Source organism: Notamacropus eugenii, chromosome 5 (genome assembly GCF_028372415.1).
Source record: "Notamacropus eugenii isolate mMacEug1 chromosome 5, mMacEug1.pri_v2, whole genome shotgun sequence".
NCBI lineage: Eukaryota > Metazoa > Chordata > Mammalia > Diprotodontia > Macropodidae > Notamacropus > Notamacropus eugenii.
In genome coordinates, this window is record NC_092876.1 from 229,981,464 (window position 1) to 230,007,319 (window position 25,856).

At 37.6% G+C, this 25,856-nt stretch overlaps 1 protein-coding gene across 2 annotated transcripts in view; it reads left to right on the plus strand.

The window, feature by feature from the left end:
- The window catches only part of CERS6 (ceramide synthase 6), a 291,305-nt gene that overhangs the window by 234,007 nt on the left and 31,442 nt on the right, over positions 1 to 25,856 (plus strand). For both annotated transcript variants that reach the window (XM_072612222.1, XM_072612221.1), the window contains exon 8: positions 748 to 854. In XM_072612222.1, coding sequence (XP_072468323.1) covers positions 748 to 854 — 107 coding nt within the window. The remainder of the gene's footprint in view (positions 1 to 747; positions 855 to 25,856) is intronic.

Sequence of the window (25,856 nt, forward strand, 5' to 3'; positions counted from 1 at the left end):
TAGATCATTAATGAATTTTTCACAAAATGGATGAATTTAAGGAATGCAAGATTAAAGCATCTGTATCATCTCCATATGTAGATTGACTTGCAAAGTGAAAGTGCCCTAAAATCACATTATTAAATGATTAGAGTGCATCTCACTACCAGTCACTTTCAGCATTGATGAGTCTTCCTTTTAAAAGGAAATAATATTGAAATTAAAGTTGACTTGTGAGAGATTCATTGAAATGAGAAGATCTTGGCTTTTTGTTCTTTGTTTCAAAGTTTATGATAACAAGTCAGGGAGTATATTCCCGGACTACAGTCACTGTGCCCATAAAAAGGACAAGCAAACATTTAAATACAAATGGGAAGAGTCAGTAAAACCAAAAGATTCCAGACAGTGTTGGTAACTTCAGTACTTGGATCTCCATTATTAGTTAATGGCAATTAATGAAATACTCATGTCATACATCACCATATCACCAAGAGTCTCACCCTCCCCTTTATCTTAACTCAACCTTATGGTTGAACTTTTTCTATGGCAGAATTTGTTAAATTTGAATGAATCAGTATATTCAGTTATGATGGCTGATATATCTCCTGTAAACCATGGATGGTTTATAAATATTGAAGCCTGGCACTTCAAGTCCATCTGCATTATGATGCAGCTGGTCAGTCGTGGCTTGGGGGAGATCTGTGCATACGGATAGAAGCTTTTCGTGCCAGTACCACTAAATTAATGCCACATTTCTTCTCTCTACAGGCTGCCAAAATGGCAAATTATGCCAAGTTTCAAAAACTGTGTGACCTAATGTTTGTCATGTTTGCAATAGTGTTCATCACCACAAGGCTTGGTATATTTCCTCTCTGGTGAGTAAACTAATCTTTTTTCCTGAAATAATTTAGTGTTAAAAAATCAGCTTAATTAACACCATGGATAATGAGTGATGCGCTGATTCTCCTACAAAACTGAATTAAAACAAGGGAAATATGGGTTGAAAAAGGTATTTAATCTTAAGAAGAGAAGGGCCAACTCCTGTCAGTACTTGCCACAAAACAGGACAGGGAAAGATGAGGCATAGAGAAACTCAATAGAGACACAAGAGGTTTTTGTTCTTTCTAAAAAGCCTGAATTCCCTTTCAAGAGTCTTAACTGCCAAAGTAATATTCTTAAAGCACATGTCTAACCATGACATTGCCCTGATCAAAAACCTCTAGTGATTCCCCATTGCTTCCAGGACAAAACACAAATCCACTGGTTGATATTTAAAGCCTTTCACAATCTAAATTGTCTAAAGACTACATTCCAGCCAAGCTTAGCTAGATGCTCCTCATATGTGATATTCCTTCTCCCATCTCTATGATTTCGCACAGTTTATTATCCCCAGTTCCTCTCTACCTTTGTTTCATAGAATCTCTACTTTTCTTCAAGGTATACCTCAAGTGACACTTTCTAAATGAGGGCTTTTCCTGATCATCCCCACCTCCCCTTCAACCTCTCAGTCATCAGGGCTCCCCTCTGAAATTACCTTGAATTCACTTTGTCCAGATGATATTTTTCCCTGTCCTAATAGAGCGCTGACCTCAAAGCCAGGAAGACCTGAGGTCAAGTCCTATCTCTACACATCCTTGTTTTGTGACATTCAGCATGTCACTAAAAGGTGTCAGGTATCACCAGTAATGCTGTGAAGTGTGACCCGGACTAGAATAAAAGTATTTGGGAAATATTTGAGAAAATAAAAATATGATTGAACATAGATAATGTTAATATGTGGTTTTCTAAGTTAATATGCTGCCACAGGGATCCTTATGTATGGATTAGGGGCCTCATTTCTATTTTAATTTGACACTACTGGTCTAGACAACTCTAAGATTATAGGTTACAGAGAAAGTACAGACATTCATTGGTAGAGGAAGTTTCTCCATATGCAGGAGTTCCCTATATTCATGAAATCATATTTATTTTTATATGTAACTATTGTTTTTCCCAAGAGAATATAAATTCCTTAGTCCATAAAGTCAAAAAATATTTATTAAGTGCCTCCTATGTTCCAGGCACTGTGCTAAGTAAGCACTGGGGGCACAGAAAAAAGGCAAAAAAAAACCCCCAAAATCAACCCACTCCCTGCCCCCAAGGAGCTCACAGTCTAATGCTTGAGACAAACAGCTACATACCACAAGATATGGGTAGGATACCTTGGAGGTAATCAGCAGAGGCAAGGGGATAAGAAAAGTTTCTTGTGGATTTTAGCTGGGACTAGAAGGAAGCCAGAAGCCCAGAGGTAGGAACAGGGTAGGGACTGTATCATTTCTGCCTTTATTTAGTGATCACACGGTTCAGTGTCTAGCACGTAGTGTTGGATAAATGCATATTGATTGCTTTCCTTGAAATTGAGAAACAGCTTTCCTTCCATTTCTGCTCAGTGTTAGGCAGAATTGCCTTTCCTAGAATGCAGAGCTCAGAAGAGTAGGGATGAGTCTTGCACAAATGAAAATGTTGTTGTTACTACCTCCTGTTTTAGTGACACAAAATCTCTTCCCCGACTACTTGCTGAGGAGACTCTATAAAGAGTGAGGTCAATATCTGGTCCCTGTGCCCACAGGAGAAGTGGTGTTGCTGCCGTACTACTTAAGTGCAGCTAAGTTTGGATAAGCAGCATCTAGAAAGAGAATTTTTTTCCTTTATTCCAAGAAAGAAACATATGACAAATGTGTAGCTGAATGCCTAGGGAGTGACATTTTTCTCAGTGTGCCTGAAAGTTAGTTGTTGGGTAAGTCTTGGTTAAACAATCTGTTTTCACTTTCAAAAAAAAAATCGCAATAGAATTAGAACTTATTTTACTTTCAATAACCTTTGTCACAGTCGTTTTCCTTCATTTCAGCAAATCGGTTTTTTTTCAATTCTCAGTTTTTATGGCTCTGCAGGCCATAAAATTACAGAATCTTACAGATTCACACAACACAATGAAAAGAACAAGGACTCTGGAGTCAGAAGGCTTGGATATAAATCCTACCTGTGTGCCCTAGAACAACTCTCTCTGTCTCTGTCTCTCTCTCTCTCTCTCTGTCTCTCTCGTCTCCCTGTCTCTCTGTCTCTCTGTCTCTCTGTCTCTGTCTCTGTCTCTCTCTCTCTCTCTGTCTCTCTCTGTCTCTCTCTCTCTCTCGTCTCTCTGTCTCTCTGTCTCTGTCTCTCTCTCTCTCTCTCTCTCTCTCTCTCTCTCTCTCTCTCTCTCTCTCTCTCTCTCTCTCTCTCTCTCTCTTGTCTCTCTGTCTCTCTCTGCTCAGAGGCAGTTAGAGGTTAAGTGACTTGCCCAGGGTCACACAGCTTGAGCAAGTCTCTTAACTACCCTGAAGAGGGGGGAAGGAGAAGAATAAGCATTTGTATAGCACCTACTATGTTCCAGGCACTGTAGTAACTATTTTTACAAATATTATCTCGTTTGATCCTTGCCAAACAACCATGTAACATAGTTGTTATCATTCCCGTTTTTCAGTTGAGGAAGCTGAGATAGTTAGAAGTTAAGTGACCTGCTCAGGGATACACAGTTAGTTACTATCTACTTGTTTCTACATATCTTCTTGCTTGTTTTAAGCCATATTCCTTACAGCAGGGGATGTTGATCTTTTCATTTTTTATCATGGGCCCCTTTTGTCATTTAATAAAGTCTATAAACATCTTCTCAGAATAATGTTGCTTCCATTCCTAATGAAGTAAACACCAAATTTCATTTAGAGGTTAGTGGAAATAAAGAAACATTTTTTTCCAATCCAAATCATGAACCACCTGAAATCTACACGCAAACCCCTTGGAGATCTGCGAACTCCAAGTTAAGAACCATCGCATTTAGTATCTAGTCATGGGATCGTAAATTTCTTTGCTTTGAAATTCCTGAAATATACTTTCCTACAGCTGAGGGTTTATGTATAACTATATCCAGTGTTTCACTTGGGGCCTCTAAAATACAGAGCTGGTTCTCCTAAGGTTTCCAACCTTTCGACATCTTTAACCAGTTCTTGCTTGTTGATCAGAAATAAATTCAAAGCAATAGTAACTAGGTGGCGCAGTGCATACAGGGCTGGACCTAGAGACAAGAAGACTCATTTTCCTGAGTTTAAATTGGGCCTCAGACACTTACTAGCTGCGTGACTCAGAGCAAGTCACTTAACCCTCTTTACCTCAGTTTCCCCATCTGTAAAAATGAGCCAGAAAAGGAAATAGCAAAGCACGCCAGTGTCTTTGTCAAGAAAAAAACCATAGACACTACAGTTCACAGGGTCAGAAAGAGTCAGACACCACTGAACACCAGCAAAGAATGAACAGAACTAGCCAACTTTTTGAATGTGAGGATTTAGGGGAAAAGTCAAAGATAACTCTAAGACTTTAAGTGTATGTGAAAGGAGAGAAGTAGCAGGAATAGAAAGAGGAAAGTTAGGAGGAAGCACAGGTTTGAAGGGAAAATTAATATTGTGATCCTGACCAAAAGGAACTCATCCATCCCAGTAGGTTGTTTGTTTACCATCCTTATTAACTTGTGTCATGCTAGTCTGATTGGTCTGTCTTCAGGACTTCATATGGGGATGATCATAATAATTTTAGGTTGTTTAATACTTATATGAACAAATTCTTTCTATATCTTTTGTCTTATTACCCTAATATTATTATGCTTTGAATATCTTTGTGAATGGAGCGGTTTACATGTGGGGAAAAGGAAGAAGAGAAGTTATGGGATATGTATGAGATCATCAGGCCTTAACAGAGCCAAGACTAGGGCCCAAGTCCTCTAATTACTTTTCTGCTTTCAAGTTCAACCTACTATGAAGCACCTTTCTGCCAAACTGTGACATCTCTTTCAAGGTCTAGTCTACAAAAATTCACATTACACTTTTAGTATGTCTACCCATACACACAAACCATTTAAAGCAGTAAGCTGCTTCCTTACTCTAAATTGACCCTGTATATTATAGTTTGGGGCATTCCCTTTGCGGTAGTTTAGTAAGAAGTTGTAATAATGTGTTATAATTTATGCTAGGGACAAGATTAAAATGGCATCTCTGTAATCTTTGCATGTTATGATAAAGGGAAGGATCTGATTCTTGCTAGAGCTGACTCCAAGTTTTGTTTTAATTGTGAGAAGCAGCATGACAGAGTGGAGAGAGAGCCAATTTGGGGGCCAGGAAGACATGGTTTTGAGTCCAGCCTCTGATGGCTGGCTACATCCTGGCTTTGTGACCTTGGTCTAGTCACTTAAGCACTCATTGCTGCAGGCAACTCTAAAACTATAATTTGCTGAACAGTTCAGCTACTGATCTACATTGTTGGAGAGGGTTCCCTTATAGCAATTGCCCTCCAGACAGGAGTACCCAATAACACTGAAGTTACTGACACAGAATATATTATGGGTGCTCACTCAGCAGATAACATGGAACCACTACCAAAAAGCCAGGTTGAGTTAATCATAATTACCACAAGTCCCTGGAGTTATTCCCTGCTACCAGAAAGAACCACTGTAACTCACTGATAGACTATATTCTCAAACCTCCATTTATTTCCCCTGCAGCAATATTTCTATGCTAGCCCATTAGCCGCAGGGGCTAGAATGAATGTCATAACTCTGAGGTCTCTGCGCGTTACCAGGTACTCTCGCCTTCAGAGGCATCAGAGGACTTTGGGATCCTTTCATCTTAACTCTGTTCAAGCAGGGCAATGTTGTGGGCCTTATTGTGACCTTGAATTTACACCTGTCAGCCTCTGTCAAAAGGGGTGGGAGTCAATTGCATAACTTCAGTGGTAGATTTGATACCATAAATCCATCATTTTCTCTGCTGTGGTTCAATTGAAAGAACCTTAGCTCTCTGAATCTCACTTTCTGCAGTGCTCTATTCTGCAATGTAGGGAAATTAATTGCAGATTTGTACTCTGCAGAGGTCTAGGCAAAATTTTTTTTTAAGTTGCTATAGAGCTACCTAGACTATTCAGCTGTCAAACAGACTCTTTCATACAATTTCCAAGTCTTTGGTCTTTGGGAACCAAAAGAATATGTCAAGTTTAGCTTTCTCTTTGACTTGCTTTTCAAGCTGAAACATTTACCAAAGGAACATTGCAAGTTTGCTTTTCTGAATAGTGATTACCAGATTAGTCTCAGAGTTCACAAATAAGTAAGAACTGAATAGATTTTTTTTCCTGAATCAATTCTAAGAAATTACTCTGAAATTTGTTTTTCTGCTTGTGTTAAATGGTACATTATAAATGTAATGGGCAAAAGCTGAACTCTTTACACCTTTGGGAATTTCAGTACATTTTTTTCATAATGCTTCCTTTTTGTATTAGCAGGTAAATTTTATTGAGGAGAAAAGTGCTGAGTAAATTTATGGAAAATATTTCACCATTTAAATAATCAAAGCACTTATTGCATCAGTGTTCAACAGAGATTGAGCAGTGCCATTTAATCAGGACATAAATACTGAAGAGAAAGATAGTATATTTAAGAGGGTTAAAACTCTGGCCTGTAGAGCTGTGAATATTGGATCCAGTTTTCCGGTAGTCTAGCAGTCTCCCCTTCCCCCACCTCGTTCTTCCCTCTGATTTTTCAGAACCACGTTAACTTTTACAGAAAGCAGACATTGTATACATCTTGTTGTGTAGGTGTCTCTACTTCCCACCCCCATTTGGCATAAGTTTGTTGTCTCCTTGTTGAGTCATTTCAGTCGTGTCTGACTCGTTGTGCCCCCATTTGAAGTTTTCTTGGCAAAGATACAGGGGTAGTTCACCATTTCCTTTTCCAGCTCATTTTACAGATGAAGAAACTAAGACAAACAGGGTTAAGTGACTTGCCCAGGGTCACACAGCTGGTAATTGTCTGAGACCAGATGTGAACTCATGAAGATGAGTTCCTAATTCCAAGCCCAGGGCTCTATCCACTATGCTGCCTAACTGCCTTCAGTGTGACATTTTTTTTTTTACTTTTGCTAATAATTAGCCTCTTCAGACTGTACTATAGAAGGAAAACCTTTATGAGACTGACAAGATTGAAACAGTTAATGTGAGCTAAGATATTACATGATTTCTTCTGTGATGATCACATTAATTCAACATGAAAGGTTAAAGGGTTCTTCTATTAAATAGATTGCAGAGATGATCTAACAAAAGATCAAGGTGAGGTAGAGGAAGGGAGTAAAAATTTTCAGCCTCAGGTTCATTTCTAGAAAAGAAGGCAGTCAGCCTCAGGCAACTTGAAAGGAAGGGATGCTTTTTATTATAAGGCAAATATTTTCACATTTCATGCAGAAAGGAAATTTTTTTTTTTCCTGAGAGAGAGCAAGAGCAGTGACTCAACAGGGAGAGAATGTGGTATCCTAGTAACGTCTATTCAGAGATGATGCCTTGATTTTTTTCCTAGTGCAAAATTCATTGCAAGGGGAAAAAAAGGCCACATGTCAAAGTATCAAAATACATTCATTTTCATTACCACTGAAATTTCAGAATGACCAATTTCATCTGCAACAGTACCAAGCCTAATGTATGAAAAAGATTTTAAATCGATGTGCCTAATCCCTTAGTTTCTAGAATAGATGCATTTCAGCATAGTTTGCCATAAAACCAAATTCAGCATATGAAGGCTGGGCCTCGATTAAGGCTTTTTTCTTAGGTACAGATGTGTTCGGCAGCATGTCTCCTTCTGAGCCTTCACAACAGGACCATGTCACAGCCTCTCTCCCTTCAGCAATCACTGCCCTGCTGCTACTGTGCCCCTAATTTTCACATCCCCTGAATTTAATTGAGAACTGAACACTGTTCCTCATGTTAAGGTCTACTGACTGGGCAGGGCTAGCCCAGCACCAGGCTAACAATTACTGTGGAGGACCCCAGCGTGGGTGTTCTCAGAGGCTAGAAAGTCAAGGTCATTCTGAGTTTCTTCCCAGGAATTCAGGAGGCTTCTTTAACTGTAACAGTAGCTGCATTTGAGCATGTTACTGACAGTGAAGAGATGTGAGATGCGCCAGCCTGAGATCCTTGGCATTTCATACCTGGCATCATTGATATCAGCTGGATCAGAGCCCCAGCTCTACTAATTCAGTTCAGTTCAGCGAGTTTTACTGGCAATCACTTGCCAAACTTGTAATCTCAGGTGTGCCATTTATGCTCTTAGAGACTCAGTCTCCCCTTTTGGAAATGAGGATAATACTTGTGGTGCCTACCCTGCCTGTCTCTTATAATATTCTAGTGAAATAATATATGTGAAGACATTTTGTAAGACTTCAAATGCTATGTAAACATAAGCTGCTTTTAAGCCATCATTTAACTTTTCAGGTGCTTATTATTCCTTGTTTTCCCAGCTAGACTGTAAACTTTTTGAGGTTAATCATCATTCAGGACTCACTGTCTTTCTGTCAATAAGAACATGGGCAGGCTAGCTGCAGAGACCATTAATAAAATTTGACATGAGAATATTAAAGACTAAACACTTTGACCTACTGGTCCTACTGTAACATTAAAAGAAATCAGCTTTTGGCCAAAAGATAATAGCTCTCTTCCCCAAAAGTCTTTGGCTTCATGGAATCTTTTCTTGCTCTTTCAGTTTCTTTCCTTTCCTTTTTCTTATTCCCTTTCCTTTCCTCCTTTTCTCTTTCCCTTCCCTTCCTTTTTTCTTCCTCCCTCTGATACAGAGGAATAAGTGCTAGACTGGGAATCAGAGACAATATATTCATATTCTACTTCTGCTATTTACTTCCTGTGTGACCTTAAGCAAGTCACTTAACCTCTAAAGGACCTCAGTTTTCTCATCTATAAAATGAGGGAGTTGAACTAGATGGCTTTCTAGATACTTTGCAGATCTTATTCTATGATCTTCTAGTAACTGATATTTAAAATAATGACCTAAGGTACTGTAATATCCTGAACTATCAGAGCAAATTTAAATTATGCTCAGCCTACTATTCTTCCTAAAGCAGGAAACCATGAATGCATTTTTATAGAGATTTTCATCAACAGGTTGAAATTATTCAGTTTTTTCTGGTTAAATGGGAATTAACCAGAACATTCTATTCTCTGCATAGTCCCGTTCAGCCAGGTTTTAATGAACTACCTTTCTCATTGGAGGGATGTGGGCCCTCATTCCCAACCAAAGGACAGGTTCCATGCTACATCATCAGTTTTTCAATTTAAAACATTGAAAAATAAATTAACAACAAAAATTAAATTAAAATTAAACCTTATATCAACTGTGCCCCTCAGTCAGTTCGTACTCTAATGGCAAACACAAAAGAGCATTTTCCTTGTTTGGTCTAAATCATTGTAACATTTAGACTGCCTCCCTTGCGTCGAAATATTGCTTTAGGTAGATAGGAGTATTACTTGCCAGTTTAGTAGTTAAGGTGAAAGGGGTTAGGGGTGAGGTGTTGGTGAGGGAGAACCTTTTCACATGTGCAAAAAAAAAATTTGCAAGGCTTTGTGATAAGCGTTTTCTATACTTATCTCTGGGCAGCTAGGTGGTGCAGTAGATCGAGTGTCTGGTCTGGAACTAGGAACATTCATCTTTGTGAATCCAAATCTGGCCTCAGATACTTGCCCTGTATGACCCTGGGCAAGTCACTTAATCCTGTTTGCTTCAGTTTCCTCAGCTATAAAATGAGCTGGAGAAGAAAATGGCAAACCACTCCAGCATCTTTCCCAAGAAAATCCCAAATGGAGTCACAAAGAGATGGGCATGACTGAACGACAACAATGATATGTTTCCCTCCAATGTTGGGGGGAGAAGAGATGCTTTGCAAATAAGTTTTTAAAGGCGCAGTGCAATAAGAGCAAAAAAGCGTTTCAAAAACCAAATTCTCCTCAAGAGTTGAGAGAGAAGGACTGAGCTCCTTTCCACTGAATCTGAAAATCTTAAAGTTGGAAGGAGACTTAGAACTCCTCCAGCCTGACCTCTCGCTGTATGCCAATAACCAGCTCTACAGTCCTTGAAAAACAGTCATCCAGCTCCTGTGTGAAGACTTCCAGGACTTAAGGAGCAGCCTTCTAAGAACACACTTAAGTCTGATTCCAACTCTTGTTTGTTTTTCTCCATTCAGAAATTGAATCAGATCTTTGTGTCTGATGACCTTGGTAAAATTTATTTGAAGCCCCTGCATGCCTTCCCAGCCATCATACTTGCTTGTTTTGTTGAAGGCTGTGTCCTGAGAGATGGACAGGGCTTTGTGGGTTTTGTTCTATTTGGATATAGTTCCTTTTATTTTCACCTTCAGAAACTGTGTGGTTATAATGTAGAGTATAGGGAAATTTCTGGTAGAAAAATATCTGCACTGTTCAGGCTTAGCCACTATTTGCTCCAATACTTATATCCATTGACCCCGTAGGGTTCTTTCCCACTGTTTCTCTCAGGGCTAAGATATTGGTATAAGGTGTTCAGTGTTGACTACTGGCAACCTTGTGACTGATGTTCATCTCCTCACACCTGTTCCATTCCACCTGGATTATTTCCCCCTTGTCATCTGGGGTTTGGAAATGACTGCTAAAATGTTAACTGAATACACAGCTTGAATCATAATTATTTTTATCTTCTAGCCTACTTTTCTTCCCAAACTGGGGTGAACTAAAGCAGCTGTTACTGAATTCCTGACTTTTTCCCCCTTTTCATATAGCAGAACTGAAGACAACATAACTTGTAACAGCATAAAATCAACTTGCTATTTAGCTACTTCTCTGTATTTGGTTAGTTCTCATCTCAGGGGCAATACAGAATAAGGCCAGACAGTTTATTGTCTCCTCCTGTCAAGAAAATTTAGGCATGAAGCTACAGAATGTATTTTCCATATAAATAGTGAGACTAATGGCTAAGATGGGAAACCCATGGGAATTGAGACTAGTTTCAGCAAACAGAATAATTTACATGCCTCCATGCCCCTACAACTTTATTAAAATTCTTTTTTGAAATGATTCTGTGAGCCTCAAGGTCCCAGTGCTGCATTTGGGGATCATGATTGGACTTCTGTTATTTCTAATCTGGTTTAGAATGGACTTCCTGGTGTTCAACAATGAAAAACAACATAGTGGTTTTCTTTTTTCTTTTAATTTTCTTTTTTATTATTATGAATTTGATTAATATGAACATTTCCACATTCAAATAATAAAGGACAAAGTGTTATACAATTTATGACACCAGGAATCTCTATTATATACAACTTGTTTTTTAAATAGTCATTAAATTCAACTCTGAATCCAACACTGTCCTAGTTGTCTGTGTCCTCTCCCGTGCTTTCTTCTGTTCTCTCACACATATATTTTTAAGATGTTTCTTTGGTCTTCTTTTCTTTTCTCTTTTCTTCTATTACTCCTTCTTTCTCCTCCTCCTCTTCCTTTTCCTCTTCCAAAAAAATCCCTCCTTTTTAACTAATAACTACATGTAGCCAAGCAAAATAAATTCTCACATTGATTATATTTAAAAATATGCCTCATTCTGGGCATTTTTATTCCATTACTTCTGCCAAAAGGTATGAAGCATCACACTTCATCAGTCTTTTGGGATCTTGATTGATCCTTGTGCTGGTAATAGCTTTTAAATCTTTCATAGCTGTTTTCTTTTACAATGTTGTAATCATTGCATATCTTGTTCTCCTGGTCTGCTCACTTTGTTCTGCTTCTGCTCTGAATTCATACAACTCCTCCCAGGTTTCTTTGAGTCCTTCCCTATCATCATTTCTTACAGCACAACAATATTCCAATGGATTCATAAACTCCGATTTATTCAGACATCCTACAGTTGATGGGCATCCATTATTTCCTATTCTTGTTATGATTAAAAAGGGCTACTACAACAATTTTTGTTCATATAGGTCGTTTGCCTCTTTTCTTTGATCTTTCTGGGATAAATTTCCAGAAGTGGTAGCACTAGATTAATCAATCAGAGAGTATTTTTTAGGACCCTGCTTTGTGCCAGGCACTATGCTAGGTACTGGGGATATAAGTACAAAAAACGACATGACCCCTTCCTCTGAAAAGCTTACATTCTAATGGTAGAAACAGCTAGTACCTATATAAATATATAAAGCATAAATACACATGGAATAAATATAAATATATATAGAAGAGTTAAATGCAAGAGAATTTCAGAGGGAGGGCACTAGCAGTGTGTATGGGAAAATCAAGAAAGGTTTCATACAGAAGAGGATGCTTGAGCTGCATCTTAAAGGAAGAGCAGTACTCTTCTGCACCTGGGAGTGCAGGGGTCTTGAGACTGGCCTGGGAGATAGGAGATGGTGTCATGTGTGAAGAGCTGAGAGTGGGCCAGTTTGGCCATATCTCAGAATTTAAGAGGTTGAGTAATAGCTAAGGAGGCTATAAATAGGTTGGGGCCAAGTTGTACAGGGCTTTAAAAACTAAAAGCTTACATTTGATTCTAGAGGCAATTGGAAGCCACTGGAGTTGGTTGAGTAAGGGAGTCACATGTTCAGATTTACATGTAAGAAAAATTATTTTGGCAGCAGTATGTAGCATGGAATAGAATGGAAAAAGATTTGCAGTAGAGAAGAGACCAGTTAGGGGGCTACTACAATAATCCAGTTGGGAGATGATGAGAACCTGAACTAAGATGGTAGTTATGTGACTAAAAAGAAGAGGTTGAATATGAGAGATGTTGGGAAGATAAACATGGCAAGATTTGGCAATTGAGTGGATGTGTGGAGTGAAGGACTGTAAGGAGTTGAAGGTAGTGCTGTGGTCACAAACCTAGGAGACTGGAACCTTTGACAGAAACAAGAAAGTTTAGAAAATGGGAGAATTTGGGGGAAAGATTAGTTCAGTTTTGGAAAGTCACATTTGAGATATCCCCAAGATATCCAGTTTGAAATGTCCAATAGGCAACTGATGCTGTGGAACTTAAAGTCCATAGGACATACTAGTGTTGGATATATAAATATGCGAATCATCAGCATAAAGATGATTAGTAAACCCATGGAAACTGAAAAGTTTACCACCAAGAGAGAGGAAATGTAGAAGGATAAGATGGCCTAAGACAGAATCTTGGGAAACACCCCCACTTAGGGATGATGGTGTGGGTGATTAGCCAACAGAGGAGAATGAGAAAGAGGAATCAGGCAGGTATGGGACAAACCAGGAGAGAGTAGTGTAAGAACCTAAAGAGGAGTGAATATTTAGAAGGAGAGGGCACTCAGGAGTGTAAAATGCAAAAGTTTGATGGAGAATGAGTAATGCTGAGAAAAAAAGGTCATTAGATTTGGTCATTAAAATATCATTGGCAACTGTGGATAGCATTTTCTGCTGAATGATAAGGTCATAAGCTGAATTGCAACGGATCAAAGAATGAGTAAGAAGGCAGGAAGTGGAAACAGTGAATAGAATGAATTTTCTAGGAGTTTACCTGATAAAGGAAAGAAAGATATAAGATGATAATTTGAAGCAATAGTAAGGTCTAATGAAGGTCTGCTTAAGGGTGGAGGAGATCTGGGTGTATTTGAAGTCAGTAAGGAAAGAACCAATTGAAAGGGAGACAATGAAGATTTGAGAGGCAAGGGTGATTATGGATGCAGTTTGTTGGAGTAGATGGGAGGGGATATGGTGCTATGCGTATCCAGAGGAACTGACCTTAACAAGGAGAAGGAACTACACCTTTGTCAGATGCTAAGGAGAGAGTGGAAAATGATGTCAAAAGGTTTTGAGATGCAAAGAATGAGAAGAAAGGGAGTTCACATGGGAGAAAGTATCTGCTCAGTTTAGTGACTTTTTTGGGATATAGTTCCAAACTGAATTGCAGAATACTTGAATTAATTCACAGCTCCACCAATGGTATATTAGTGTGTCTGACCTCCAACATCCCCTCGAGCAATTATTGTCTTTTTTTTTGTTGTTATTGCTGCTGTCTTTGCTAATCTGATGGGGGTGAGGTTAAGCCTCCAAGCTGTTTTAATTTGGCTTTATCTTATTAATAATTTGGAACATGTTCATATGGTATTAAGAGCTTAGCTTTCTTCTGTTGAAGAAAGCTAATATTCTTTTAACATTTATTTTTTGGGAAGTGGCTTTTATTCATATAATACACATAGATATTTGTGTCCATTTCCTATACAGCTTTAATATCAGACTTCAACTCAAAAAAATTTTGCTGCATATTTCCCCTCATTTAACTGTTTGCCTGCTAGTTCTCATTGCTTTGATTTTGTTTGTTCAACAATTTTAAACAGTTTGTGCAAATTTGATGTAATCAAAATTGTCCATTTTATCTTCTGAAATCCTCTTATGCCTTGTTTGGTCAGGAACTCTCCCACTATCTGTAGTGGTGTGAGGACTTGTTTGTTATTTACTTCCTTGATTCTCTTATTTCCTTATGAAGTGGCTGGTGGACAAAATGGATAGAGCACTAGACTTGGAGTGAGGGAGATTCAAGTTCAAATCCTGCTTCAGACACTTCCTAGCTATGTGACCCTGAACAAGTCACTTAACCTCTCTCATTCTTACTTTTGTTATCTATCAAATAAGGATAATAATAGCACCCACCTTCCAGGGTTGTTCTGAGGATCAAAGAAGATAATCATTTTAAAGTACTTAGCGCAGTGCCAGACACATTGTAAGAAATATGTAATTGATGGTTATTATTATGTAATACCTAACAACCAGGTTTGTTATGAGGAAAAAATGAAATATTATTTGTAAAGTGCTTTGCAGACCTGAAATGATATGTAAATATTAGATAGGGTAGTGGTGGTGCTGCTTCTGATATGACCTTTAATATCTAGGTTGTATGTCCATATGGAGTTTATTGTAATATATCATGTGATATATTGTATAAGGTGTCAGTTGAAACTTAATTACTTCCAGATTGCTTTCCAATTTTCCCAGTACTTTTTAATCAAGTAGTGAGTCCTGCTCCAGTATTTGGAATCCTTGGATTTATTGAATACTACGCTTGATTGCTTCTGTATCATGTGAACCCAATCTGGTCTGTTGATCCACTTTTCCATTTTTTTATCCAGCACCATATAATTTTGGAGTATAATTTGAGATCTGGTATTGCTAGGCCACCTCTTCTCATTTTTTTCTTTCAACATTTCCCTTGAAACACTTGACCTTTTGTTCTTTCAGATGAATTTATGTGTTCAGGTTCTATAAAGTAACTCTTTGGTAGTTTTATTGGTATAATGCAATATAAGTTAATTAATTTTGGTATTGTTGTCATTTTTATCATATTGGCACAGAAAAACCAGGACCAGTTAATATTGCTCCAATTACTTAAGCTTGTCTTTTTCTAGAAAGAATGTTTTGTAGTTGTGGTCATATAATTCCTATGTGTATTTTGATAGGTGGATTTTCATACCTTCTGTGCTTATTTTTTTCAATTTTTATTTATATATTTTCAGTTTTCAACATTCACTTCCACAGACTTTTGAATTTCAAATTTTCTTCCCACTTCCCCCTCCCTCCCAAGACAGTATGTATTCTGATTACCTTTTCCTCCAATCTGTCCTCTCTTCTATCACCCTTCCCCTTATCTCCTTCCCTTCTATTTTCCTGTAGGGCAAGATATGTTTCTATACTACATTGCCTATATATCTTATATCCTAGTTGCATGTAAAAATAATTTTTAACATTCATTTTTAAAGCTTTGAGTTCCACATTCTCTCCCTTCCCCCACTGCCCATCCACCCTCATTGATAAATAGTTCAATAAAGGTTATACATGTGTAGTCATGCAAAACACTTCCATAACTGTGAAGGACTAACTATATTTCCCTATGTCCTGTCCCACCCTCCATTGATTCTAAAATATATAGAGAATTGAGTCAAATGTACAAGAATACAAATTATTCCCCAGTTGACAAAGGATCAAAGGTTATGAACAGGCAGTTTTCAGAGGAAGAAATTAAAGCTATCTATAGTCATATGAAAAATGCTCTAAATCACTATTGATTAGAGAGATACAAATCAAAGCAACTCTGAGATAGATACCACATCATGCCTTTCAGATTGGCTAACATGACAAAACAGGCAGATGATAAATGTTGGAGAAGATGTGGGAGAGTTGGAACATTAATTCATTGTTGATGGAGCTGTGAGCTGATCCAACCATTCTGGAGAACCATTTGGAACTGTGCCCAAAGGGCTACAAAAATGTGCAAGCCCTTTGACCCAGCAATATTGCTTCTGGGATTGTATCCCAAAGAGATCATAAAAATGGGAAAGGGTCCCACATGTACAAAAATATTTATAATAGCTCTCTTTGTGGTGGCCAAAGACTGGAAATCAAGGGGATGCCCTTCAATTGGGGAATAACTGAAACTGTGGTATATGAATGTAATGGAATATTATTGTGCTATAAGAAATGATGAACAGGAAGTCTTCAGAGAGGCCTGGAAAGACTTACATGAAATGATGCTGAGTGAAAGGAGCAGAACCAGGAGAACTTTGTACACAGCAACAAACACAGTGAGTGAGGAATTTTTCTGGTAGACTTAGTACTTCATTTCAATGCAAGGACTTAAAAAATTCCCAATGGACTCGAGGCAAAATGCCTTCCACATCTAGAGAAAGAACTATGGAATTCGATTGTAGGATGAAGCAGACCATTTTCTTTTGTATTATGTGTTGTTTTGTTTTGTTTTATGATTTCTCCCATTCATTTTAATTCTTCTATGCAACATGACTAATGTGAAAATGTATTTAATAGGAATGCATGTGTAGAGCCTATATAGAATTGTATGCCATCTCAGGGAGGGAGTGAGGAGAAAGGGGAGAAGGAGGGGGAGGGATGGGGAAAAATCTGAGGTTGTGGAAGTGATTGTAGAACACTGAAAACAAATAAATAATTTAATTTAAAAAAAGAAAAAATAATTGATGATATTTCTGTTTAATGCTAGATGTACAAATTAAAAGATTTTAAATAATACATTTCATGCTCCCCTACCAACAATATTACCCCAAAACTAAAGCCTCTGATGTTTTTCCAGCAAGAAATTCCCACTTTCATATCTATCAGTTGTATTTCATGTGAATCTTTGGTTTTTGTTATTTAGCTGACTAATACATGACATGACTTCTTAGCTCTTGAGGTAAATATGTAGTGACCAGATTTGTACTTCCTTCTTAGAAAGAACTCTGAGTGACCAATTATTCCAAGAAGGAATATTATCCTTTGTTAGAAAGGAGCTGCTAAGTCTTTAATTTGGGAAAATTGTGAACAATCATTCTTTCCTTTAACAAACATTTAATTTCAAAATGGTATCTTCTGTGGCTAAGAAATTGTTAGGCATGTGGGAAATATTTACAAAAATAAGTAAGATTTTGCAACTTAAACTGAAGGAGTGACCCAAATACAGTTTAAAAAAAATGTATTGCAAGAAGTGATGAGTCAGAGCAAGTAAATTGGACAATTCTGACTGAAGTTGAGTTGACTTTTAAAAGCAATTTTTTCTTTATTTAAATATGATGTCATTTCTCCTCACTTTCCTTCCTATCTCTATATTGAACAAGTGGATATCTGTTACAGATAGTTACTATTACTGTTAATCACTATCCCCTGACCATGTCCTTTGTTTCTTTGCCCTTCCCTTGCCCTTCTATATTTAGACTGCCTTCTCTGCCTATGTTCACCCATTGAATTCCTAACAATCCTTTAAGACTCCTGTCCTCCATTAAAGAGACTCTCCTTCACTTTTTCTGCATATATTTTTCTGAGGCTGAATATGGAGCTTCCTTCCTTAGACCTTACATAGACCTTTACTCATGTACGTACCTTGTTGTAGCTTTATTTTAGTTTTTGTGTACGTGAATGATATCTCCCCCTATGACAGTCAGGTTCAGGTATTTCAGGAAATATGGTCAAAGCCTTACACTAAGATGCTTAAACCACAGGTTTTATTGATAGCATACAAAACTCTAGTAGAACATTTACTCACCCCAAAAGGATGTAAGTCAAACAAACTCTTCATCTCACTACCATGCTGGTTCAATCAGTTAATCAATAAGTATTTAACTATGACAGGAACTATGTAAAGGGATGGAGAAAAAGGGTGGAAGGAAGGAAGGAAGGAAGGGGGAAAGAAAGGAAGGGAAAGAGGGAAAAATAAAGGGAGAGGATAAAAGGAAGTTAGGAAAGGAGGGAGGATGAAAAGAGGAGGAAAGAAGGCAAGGGAAGGAAGGAATCCAAGATGGAGGAAGGAAATAACAAGGGGAAAGGAAGGAAGGAAAAGAAGAAAAAATGGATCAGTCAATAAGCATTTGTTAAGTACCTGCTTTATTCCAGCCATTACTCTAAGTGCTAAGAATATGCTAAGGATACAAAGAAAGCCAAAAGAATCTCTGTTCTTAAGGAGCTCAGTCTAATGGAGGAGAAAACTTTGTATAAATAAGCTACAGGTAAGATAAATTGGAGATAATCAACAAAGGGAAGGTACTAGGATTAAGGGAAATCAGGAAAACATTCTTATAGTAAATGGGATTTTAGATGAGACTTGAAAAAAGCCAGGAAGCAGATAAGAAGAGAGAGAATTTCAGGCATACATGGGGGACAGGTAGTAAAAATGCCTGGAGTTGAGCTATGAAGTGTCTTGTGAAGGAAGCAGCATGCCACTGGATCCAAGACTCCTTGTGCTAAGAAGACTGGAAAGATAGGAAGGGGAGCAGACTATTAAGGGATCTGAATACCAAACAGAGGATTTCGCATACGATTCAGGAGGTAAGAAGCAATTGGAATTTATTGAATGATGGGCCACTCTCATGTTCTGACATAGTCAGAACTCTGATTTAGGGAGATTGAAATGATAGCTGAGGGAAAGAAGGACTGTAGTAGGTAGAGGATTGAGACAGGGGGCAAATGACTTACTCAGGGTCACACAGTTAATTTGAAATAAGTGGTGATAGCAGGGGTAAGATATAAATATATATTGAAGGGAAATAGATAACAAGTACCCCTTTTTCTTCTTGACTTTTCCTGAAAGCTCATCAAGGAAAAAAAATTATTCTGAGAATCCATTAGATTGTATACAGCTTAAACTTTGGCTGTGCTGCCTGACTTCAGAAGGTAGAAGAGAACTTGGTAAATATGTTTGGACAAATATTCACCTTAAATATTCTTACTGTAGGATCCTGTGATTCAAATCCAGTCATAAAGTATGGTGAGTTTTGAATGAGTTAGTGGCACTAAGCCCCCCAAAACCACAGTGAGTCAGTTTAATTAGATGAATTTTTTTTTAGCTAGAGTGAATGGGAAAATGATGGTATCATTAAGGGCAATAGAGAAATTGAAAGAAAGAGGGGAATCAGTTTGGTGACAAAGGTAACTTCATTTGTCAGGCACATTGAATTTGAGATGGCAGAATATCCAGATGGAGCTGTCCAACTAGCAGTTGGAGATATGCAGGGTTCAGAAGGGAGATCAGGGCTAGAAATCATCCACCCAGGTACTAAGTAAAACCATAATAGTGGATTGGGTCTTTGAGTGAGAAAGTTGATAGAGGTTCTAAGAGGTGAGGACTGATTCTTGGGAAACTCTGAAATTTAGAGGTGAAAGAGAAAATGAGAGATAATAAAGGAGCAATCAATGAGGTGGAAGGAAAAACAGATTCACCATCTTTAAAACCTGAATAGGACATTTTCAGAAAAGAAGCGGGTCTTCAGTAGCATCAAGTGCTACAAAAGGTCACACACAGTGTCTTCTCATATCTCTCCTTTGGGGCCAAGCCTGATCATTATCATTTCAAAACATTCAGTTTCAGCTACTTTGTGGAGATTGTTCTTTCCACTTACATTACTGTAGACATTTAATTATTGTTTTCCTATATATTTTATGTTGTGTCCTGGCTTTGCTTAACTCATTTGCATTAATTCATATAAGTGTGTGCTTCTCTAGATTCATCATATTTGTCACAATATTCCATTACATTCAAGTACCCAATTAGTTTAGCCATTTTCTAGGCAATGGGATTCCAATTTATTTCCAGTTCTTTGCTACCACAGTAAGTACTACCAGCTCTTTTCGTGGGGGCAAAGAAATGGAAACTGAGAGAATTTCCATCAATTGAAGAATGGCTGAACAATTTGTGTTATATGATTGTAATGGAATACTGTTGTGCTATAAGAAATGACGAGCAGGATGCAAAACCTGGGAAGATCCTATGAACTGATACAAAGTGAAGTGAACAGTACACAGTAACAATATTGTACGATAACAACTGACAATAACTTGGCTATTCCAGCAGTACAGTATTCCAAGACAGTTCTGAAGGAATTATGATGAAGAATGCTCTCCACCTCCAGAAAGAAATGATGCTCTGAATGCAGATCAAAGTATAGTTTCTTTTTAACCTTCTTTATTTTTTTTGTTGAGTTTTTTTTTTGGTTTGTGTTTCTTTTGCAATATGGCTAGTATGGAAATGTTTTTCAGGATTACACATGTGTAACCTATATCAAATTGTTTGGCTTCTAAAGAAAAGAGTAGAGGAGGATGGAGGGAGAGAATTTGGAACTCAAAATTTTAAAAAGCAAATGTTAAAAATCACTTTTATATGTAATTAGAAAAAATTAAATATAATTTTTTAAAAGTACTGCTATAAATATTTTGGTATGTAGAGAAGTTTTCTCTTTGTCATTAATCTCTTTAGCTATGTAAGTCCAATGGTAGAATCTCAGGGTCAAATAAAAGGTCTCATTTTTAAAAGTATTTATATTCCTTTTCCTTTCCAAAGCTATTCTCTCTTAAAAAGGGGGGGTGGGGTTCATAAAAACAAAACCCCACAATCTAAGTATAAACACTCCAGTTTCATTTTGTTTTATTTTTATTTTAATTAACTTTTTTGTAAAAAAATAAATTTTGATATAGAAATTTAAGAAAGCCCTCAACTCTCCTAGCCACAAAATGAGTTCCTACCAAAGAGACAAATGACTAGAGGAAAGAAGGCTTTGAAGCGAATGGCACATCAGAAGAGATGTTTGGTTGGTTGTTCCTACTTTGAACTAACCAAGAATGCAGAAGAGCTGAAATGAAATAAAAATTACCACGTAGTTTAAGCTAAAGAGGTTTTTTAGGTTCACTTGCTGCTTTTCTTTTAATCGAGTCATTTCCAAAAGTCTCATGAAAAATCAGCAGTTCCTGTTTTTGGAAGGTAACTGTGGTTCTGGACAAAGTTTCTTTCCAATCATTCTTCCCTATCCAGGTAGAGAATAAGATAATCCTCTTTGGGGAATTCTCATTAGGATTTATTTTTTTACGATCCTGAAAGGTCATTGGAAATGGTTGCTGCTGATTTGTCATTAGACTGAATCAGAGCAGGGATATTTTTTACTTCCCATTCAGGAGGCAGCCTCTGTGAGACAAAAGAGCATTTCATGGTGGCAGGAACTTAATACTTTCATATTAACCTGGAAAGTTCCCCTATTATAATTGCAACTTAATTACTAGTTACTGACCAAAAGAGGTATTTGGCTGTTTCCACTTTGGGAAGCAACTCTGAGGGACAATGCGTGCCTTGACATGATCATTTGAAGTTAGCACTTGGTCATTTAAAAGATAAGATCTGCTGACAACAAAAGATGTGTAGTACATCCATCTGGAATGGCGTTTTAGATACCAAGTGTGGGAGTTTGAGGGGTGAGGCAGATTTGCTCCGTGTATATATGCATGTGCCTGTGTGTGTACATTTAATTTGTATTTGGGGAATCTCCCATTGCTCTGACTTCACGTGAACTCGTTTTTGCCCTGCAGAGCCTCACTGGTGAAGAATTCATTCGAGAGCAAACATTTTCTCTTAAAAGTTGCTTAGTAGTGGGACAGAAACAAAAGAACTGAGCAGTTGGGTTTATATTTAGCCATCGATCTACTTGCATCTGGAATGTACTTCGGCAGTAATTCAAGAGGGCCAGGCCATTTCATGCCTCCTGCTGCTAAATGAATGTAGGAGCAAAGCTGCTATTTTCACTGTGTAAGACATTTATTGTTGGTAAAAATTCACCCACTTCCACATAATCATCATCCTAGCAAATTACACCATAAAAATTCAGCTCTTTATATATAAGGTGGAACAAGATGTTTTTTATCCAGACCCCATGAGCTAAAATTAACAACTGAATCATTCACACAAATCAGAGTATTATTAAATATACAATATTTTCATAAATAGATCCTTTCTTTCCTGGGTATGTGCTCTGTTTGCCCTGATGGCAGATCTTTGTGTCTTGCTGCTTTTTTTTTTAACAGAACTGGTTTTCCTGTCTTATCATGCAGTTGTTGAGCATTGGGACACTAATAGGAGTATCTGCTGCTACTAGGATGAATAAAGCTTGGTATTAAGGTGGTCCTATTGTAGAGTTCTTTGAAAAAAAGAAAAGGTGTAAATACTGACATGCTAGTGAGAAATCAGTGGATCTAAAGTTAACTCCCTCCTTAGACATCCTCCGATTTCCAGAAATCTCCATGAGTCCCTTTGACTCTTGGGTCAAGGGAACCTTGAATCCTTATTTTCTCTTAATGGTGGTTGTTTAAGCTACAAGCCTGAGTCATCTAAGTTACTTTCTTCCAGGCAAGTTAAATGTCAAAAAACATTTGCAGTTGGGCTGCTTTTCAATCACATGTGGAAAAAACCCAAGTAGCATTGTGGTACATAGGCTAAAACTGTTTCTGAAAGAGAGTCTTGAATTTGACATTAAGGTTTGGCAGCAACACCGGAGAGACAATTTCCAAATCTGACAAAGGCTATGGGTAGAGGAAAGGAGGAAGATAGATTCATCTTATGTCTCATTAAAAAGTAATCATTTTAGAAGACAGTCAAATCAACAAATGTGGATCAAAAACCTTTCCAGGACTGTGCTAGGTGTTGTTAGAGATACTAAAAAAGGAGAAGAGGCATACTCCTTTCCTGTAGGGTTAAAATTTAGTGATGGAGATATAGATAGATAGATAGATAGATAGATAGATAGATAGATAGATAGATAGATAGATAGATAGATAGATGATAGATAGATATGAACTATAATATATGCATATAAAATATATTAATGTAACAATATAAATATAATATATATAAATGTATTTGAAATATTAGGTTGGTTTCCTTGATTGTTTTCAGAACATAGTTGTCCCTTTGATTAGTTGGTACTTTGAAGAGAATAAGAAACATCAAAATGTCTTAGATGACTGGTTACTGTAGCTTCCTTCACAGAATCTGAATGGAAAGAGACATGAAAAGTCAACTAGTCCAACCTATGCCAGACCAAGAGTTCCCTCAACAACTACCTGACAAGTAGTCAGGCAACCTTTATTTGAAGATGAGGTCATTCCTTCTACCTTGTCATTATAGTAATTGTTGGAAAGTTGTTGCTATTGTTGTTATTTTATTTTCATATTATTTTATTGTTATTATTTTCCTTTTATCCAGATTAACTTTGCTTATCTCTGTCTTTCACCTATTTCTCCTCATTCTGTTCTCTAGGGTCAAGCCCAGATTTGTTCCTCCTTAGACATCTTCAGTTTCTCAAAATCTGCATGAGTTTCCTTAACTCTTGGAGCAAGGAAGACTTGATTCCTTAGCTTCTATTTGTGTTATTTGTTTTAGTTTCCTAGTTCTGTCCCAGCACTTCAGAGTCCTGAAAACACACAAATATCATCTCACTACCACCACCGATAAGGAACAATTTCTTTTCGAGGCAGAACATCCTTAATTCCTTCGACCAATGTGCCCATCACAAAATGACAGTTGCTTCGTTGAAGTCAGCTTTATACTTAGTAGGATTTAATTTCTTTTCTTATAAGCAATAGCTCCCAAACTAATCTCACTATCACCAGTCTGAACCCCCCCTCCCAGTCTATCATATGCACTGCTTCCAAAATGATATTCCTTATTCATAGCCCTTATATCAGTCCACTGCTAAGAAATATTCAGTGGCTCCACATTGCCTTTGGAATAAAATGCAAAACCAGCCTGTCATTCATTACCATCTACAGTCTGGCTCCAGTCCGCCCTTCTAGTCTTATTCCACACCACTTACTTCACAGGGTATATCCTATCGCCTTACCATTTTCACAAACCCCTTGGTCTCCTCTTCAGTTTCAAGCTGTGAGCCTTCTTTATCAGTGTCCCCCAAATCCAGATTCCCTGCGGAAAGACTGAGTTACTTCACACAAGTGTTTCCACTGGTTTCTGATAATAATACATTAAATACTAAAGTATTTGCAAAAAAACAACAAAAACCCATGCACTAAATACCTATGGCATATAGAGCCCTGTGTTACAGAGGCCTACAGAGAAACCAAGTTTAGATAAAACATTGTCCCTGACCTCATAGAGTTTAGAGGCTAGATTAGATGATATACTGTGAATTACCACAGAGGAAATATGTAATGGAGCTGGGAGAGAGAAAACAGGGTAATGAGATAAAAAGGGTTAACAATCCATACCATGAATAGAATCTTACAGTTTAATCCTGGTATTCTACTGGGTATGTGACTTTATACCTACTCTATATTTCCTACCCTTTTTGAGGAGGGAGGAGGCAGTTGGGGTTAAGTGACTTGCCCAGGGTCACACAACTAGTAAGTGTCTGAGGCCAGATTTGAACTCAGGTCCTCATGACTCTAGATCCAGTTACTTCATCTACTGTGCCATCTAGCTGCATGTTCCCTACTCTTCTAAGCTCTCTCTGCCATTAAATTCTTCTCTTTGCCTTAAGATTAAATTTATTCTAATGCTATGACAATGGAACCAGATAGTAAGTTAGGTTGATAGTAAAACAACACCTTCTTTTACGAATTCATGTCACCAAGGCCAGAGGAATGACATCTCACAGTTAAAAAGAAGCAGCAGCAGCACATGTAATTTCTAATTTACTGTCAGTGATTTTTTCAAGCCCAGATCTCCCTATTTCACCCAGGCTCGAAGCACAGGGACTACTCACTGACCTGGTCTCACTTTATCGTCATGGGAGTTTTCAGCTGCTCATTTCTGACCTAGAATGGCTCCTGCTTCTTTAAGCAGTCTTTTAGCCTTCCTTCCCTACTCCCATAAGCTTACCATATTAATGTCTAACATAATGTAGACACATGATCCATTTAGCCTACCATTGAACTGTACACTGTTGTGAAACTGGGCACAAGTGATTCATCAGTCTTAGCCTCTTTATGGTCAGGACTATAGGTGTGTGATTTCAAAAGACTGTGGAAAATATCCCATTTAAAAAAATTGAAAAGAGAATGGAATATTGAAAGACTAGTGCATTGGATAAGGGTTCTTGACAAAATTGCAGAAAATATTATTAAAGGGATGGGTAATTATCATATAGAGAAGTAGTGAACACAAAAGAAAACTGGCAAGGGTTTTATCTTGAATAGGTCATTCCAAAACAAGTTCATTTCCTTTTTTGACAGGGTATCTAGGCAGGTAAATCAAGGGACTATTATAGTTACCAGGCATAGATTCTAACAAAGTTTTTGACAAAGTTTCTTATGCTAATCTTAGGGGAAAGAAGTAATGTAGGCTAGATAGTGAGTTAAGTAAATTTGAAACTAATTGAATGACTGGACCCAAAGAGTAGCCATTGTTGTTTCTTTGTCATGTTAAAAGCAGCTTTCTTGTAGAGTTTTCCAGGAGCCTACATTTGCTCCTGTGGTGTTGAACATTTTTATTAATGATTGAGTAAAGGTATAGATAGTATACTTAATAGATTATGAAAATGATGCAAAGCTATGATAGTTGTCACATTGCATGATGGGATCTAAAAAGAACTCAACATGATAGGACATTTAATGGGAGAAAATGTAAACTCCTACACTTGTATTCAAAACATCAACTTCCCAAGTAGAAGATGGGGAAGAGGTTAGGCAGTAGTTTATCTGAATAAAATCTGAGAGGTTTATTGTACTCTATGCTAGATATGAATCAGTAG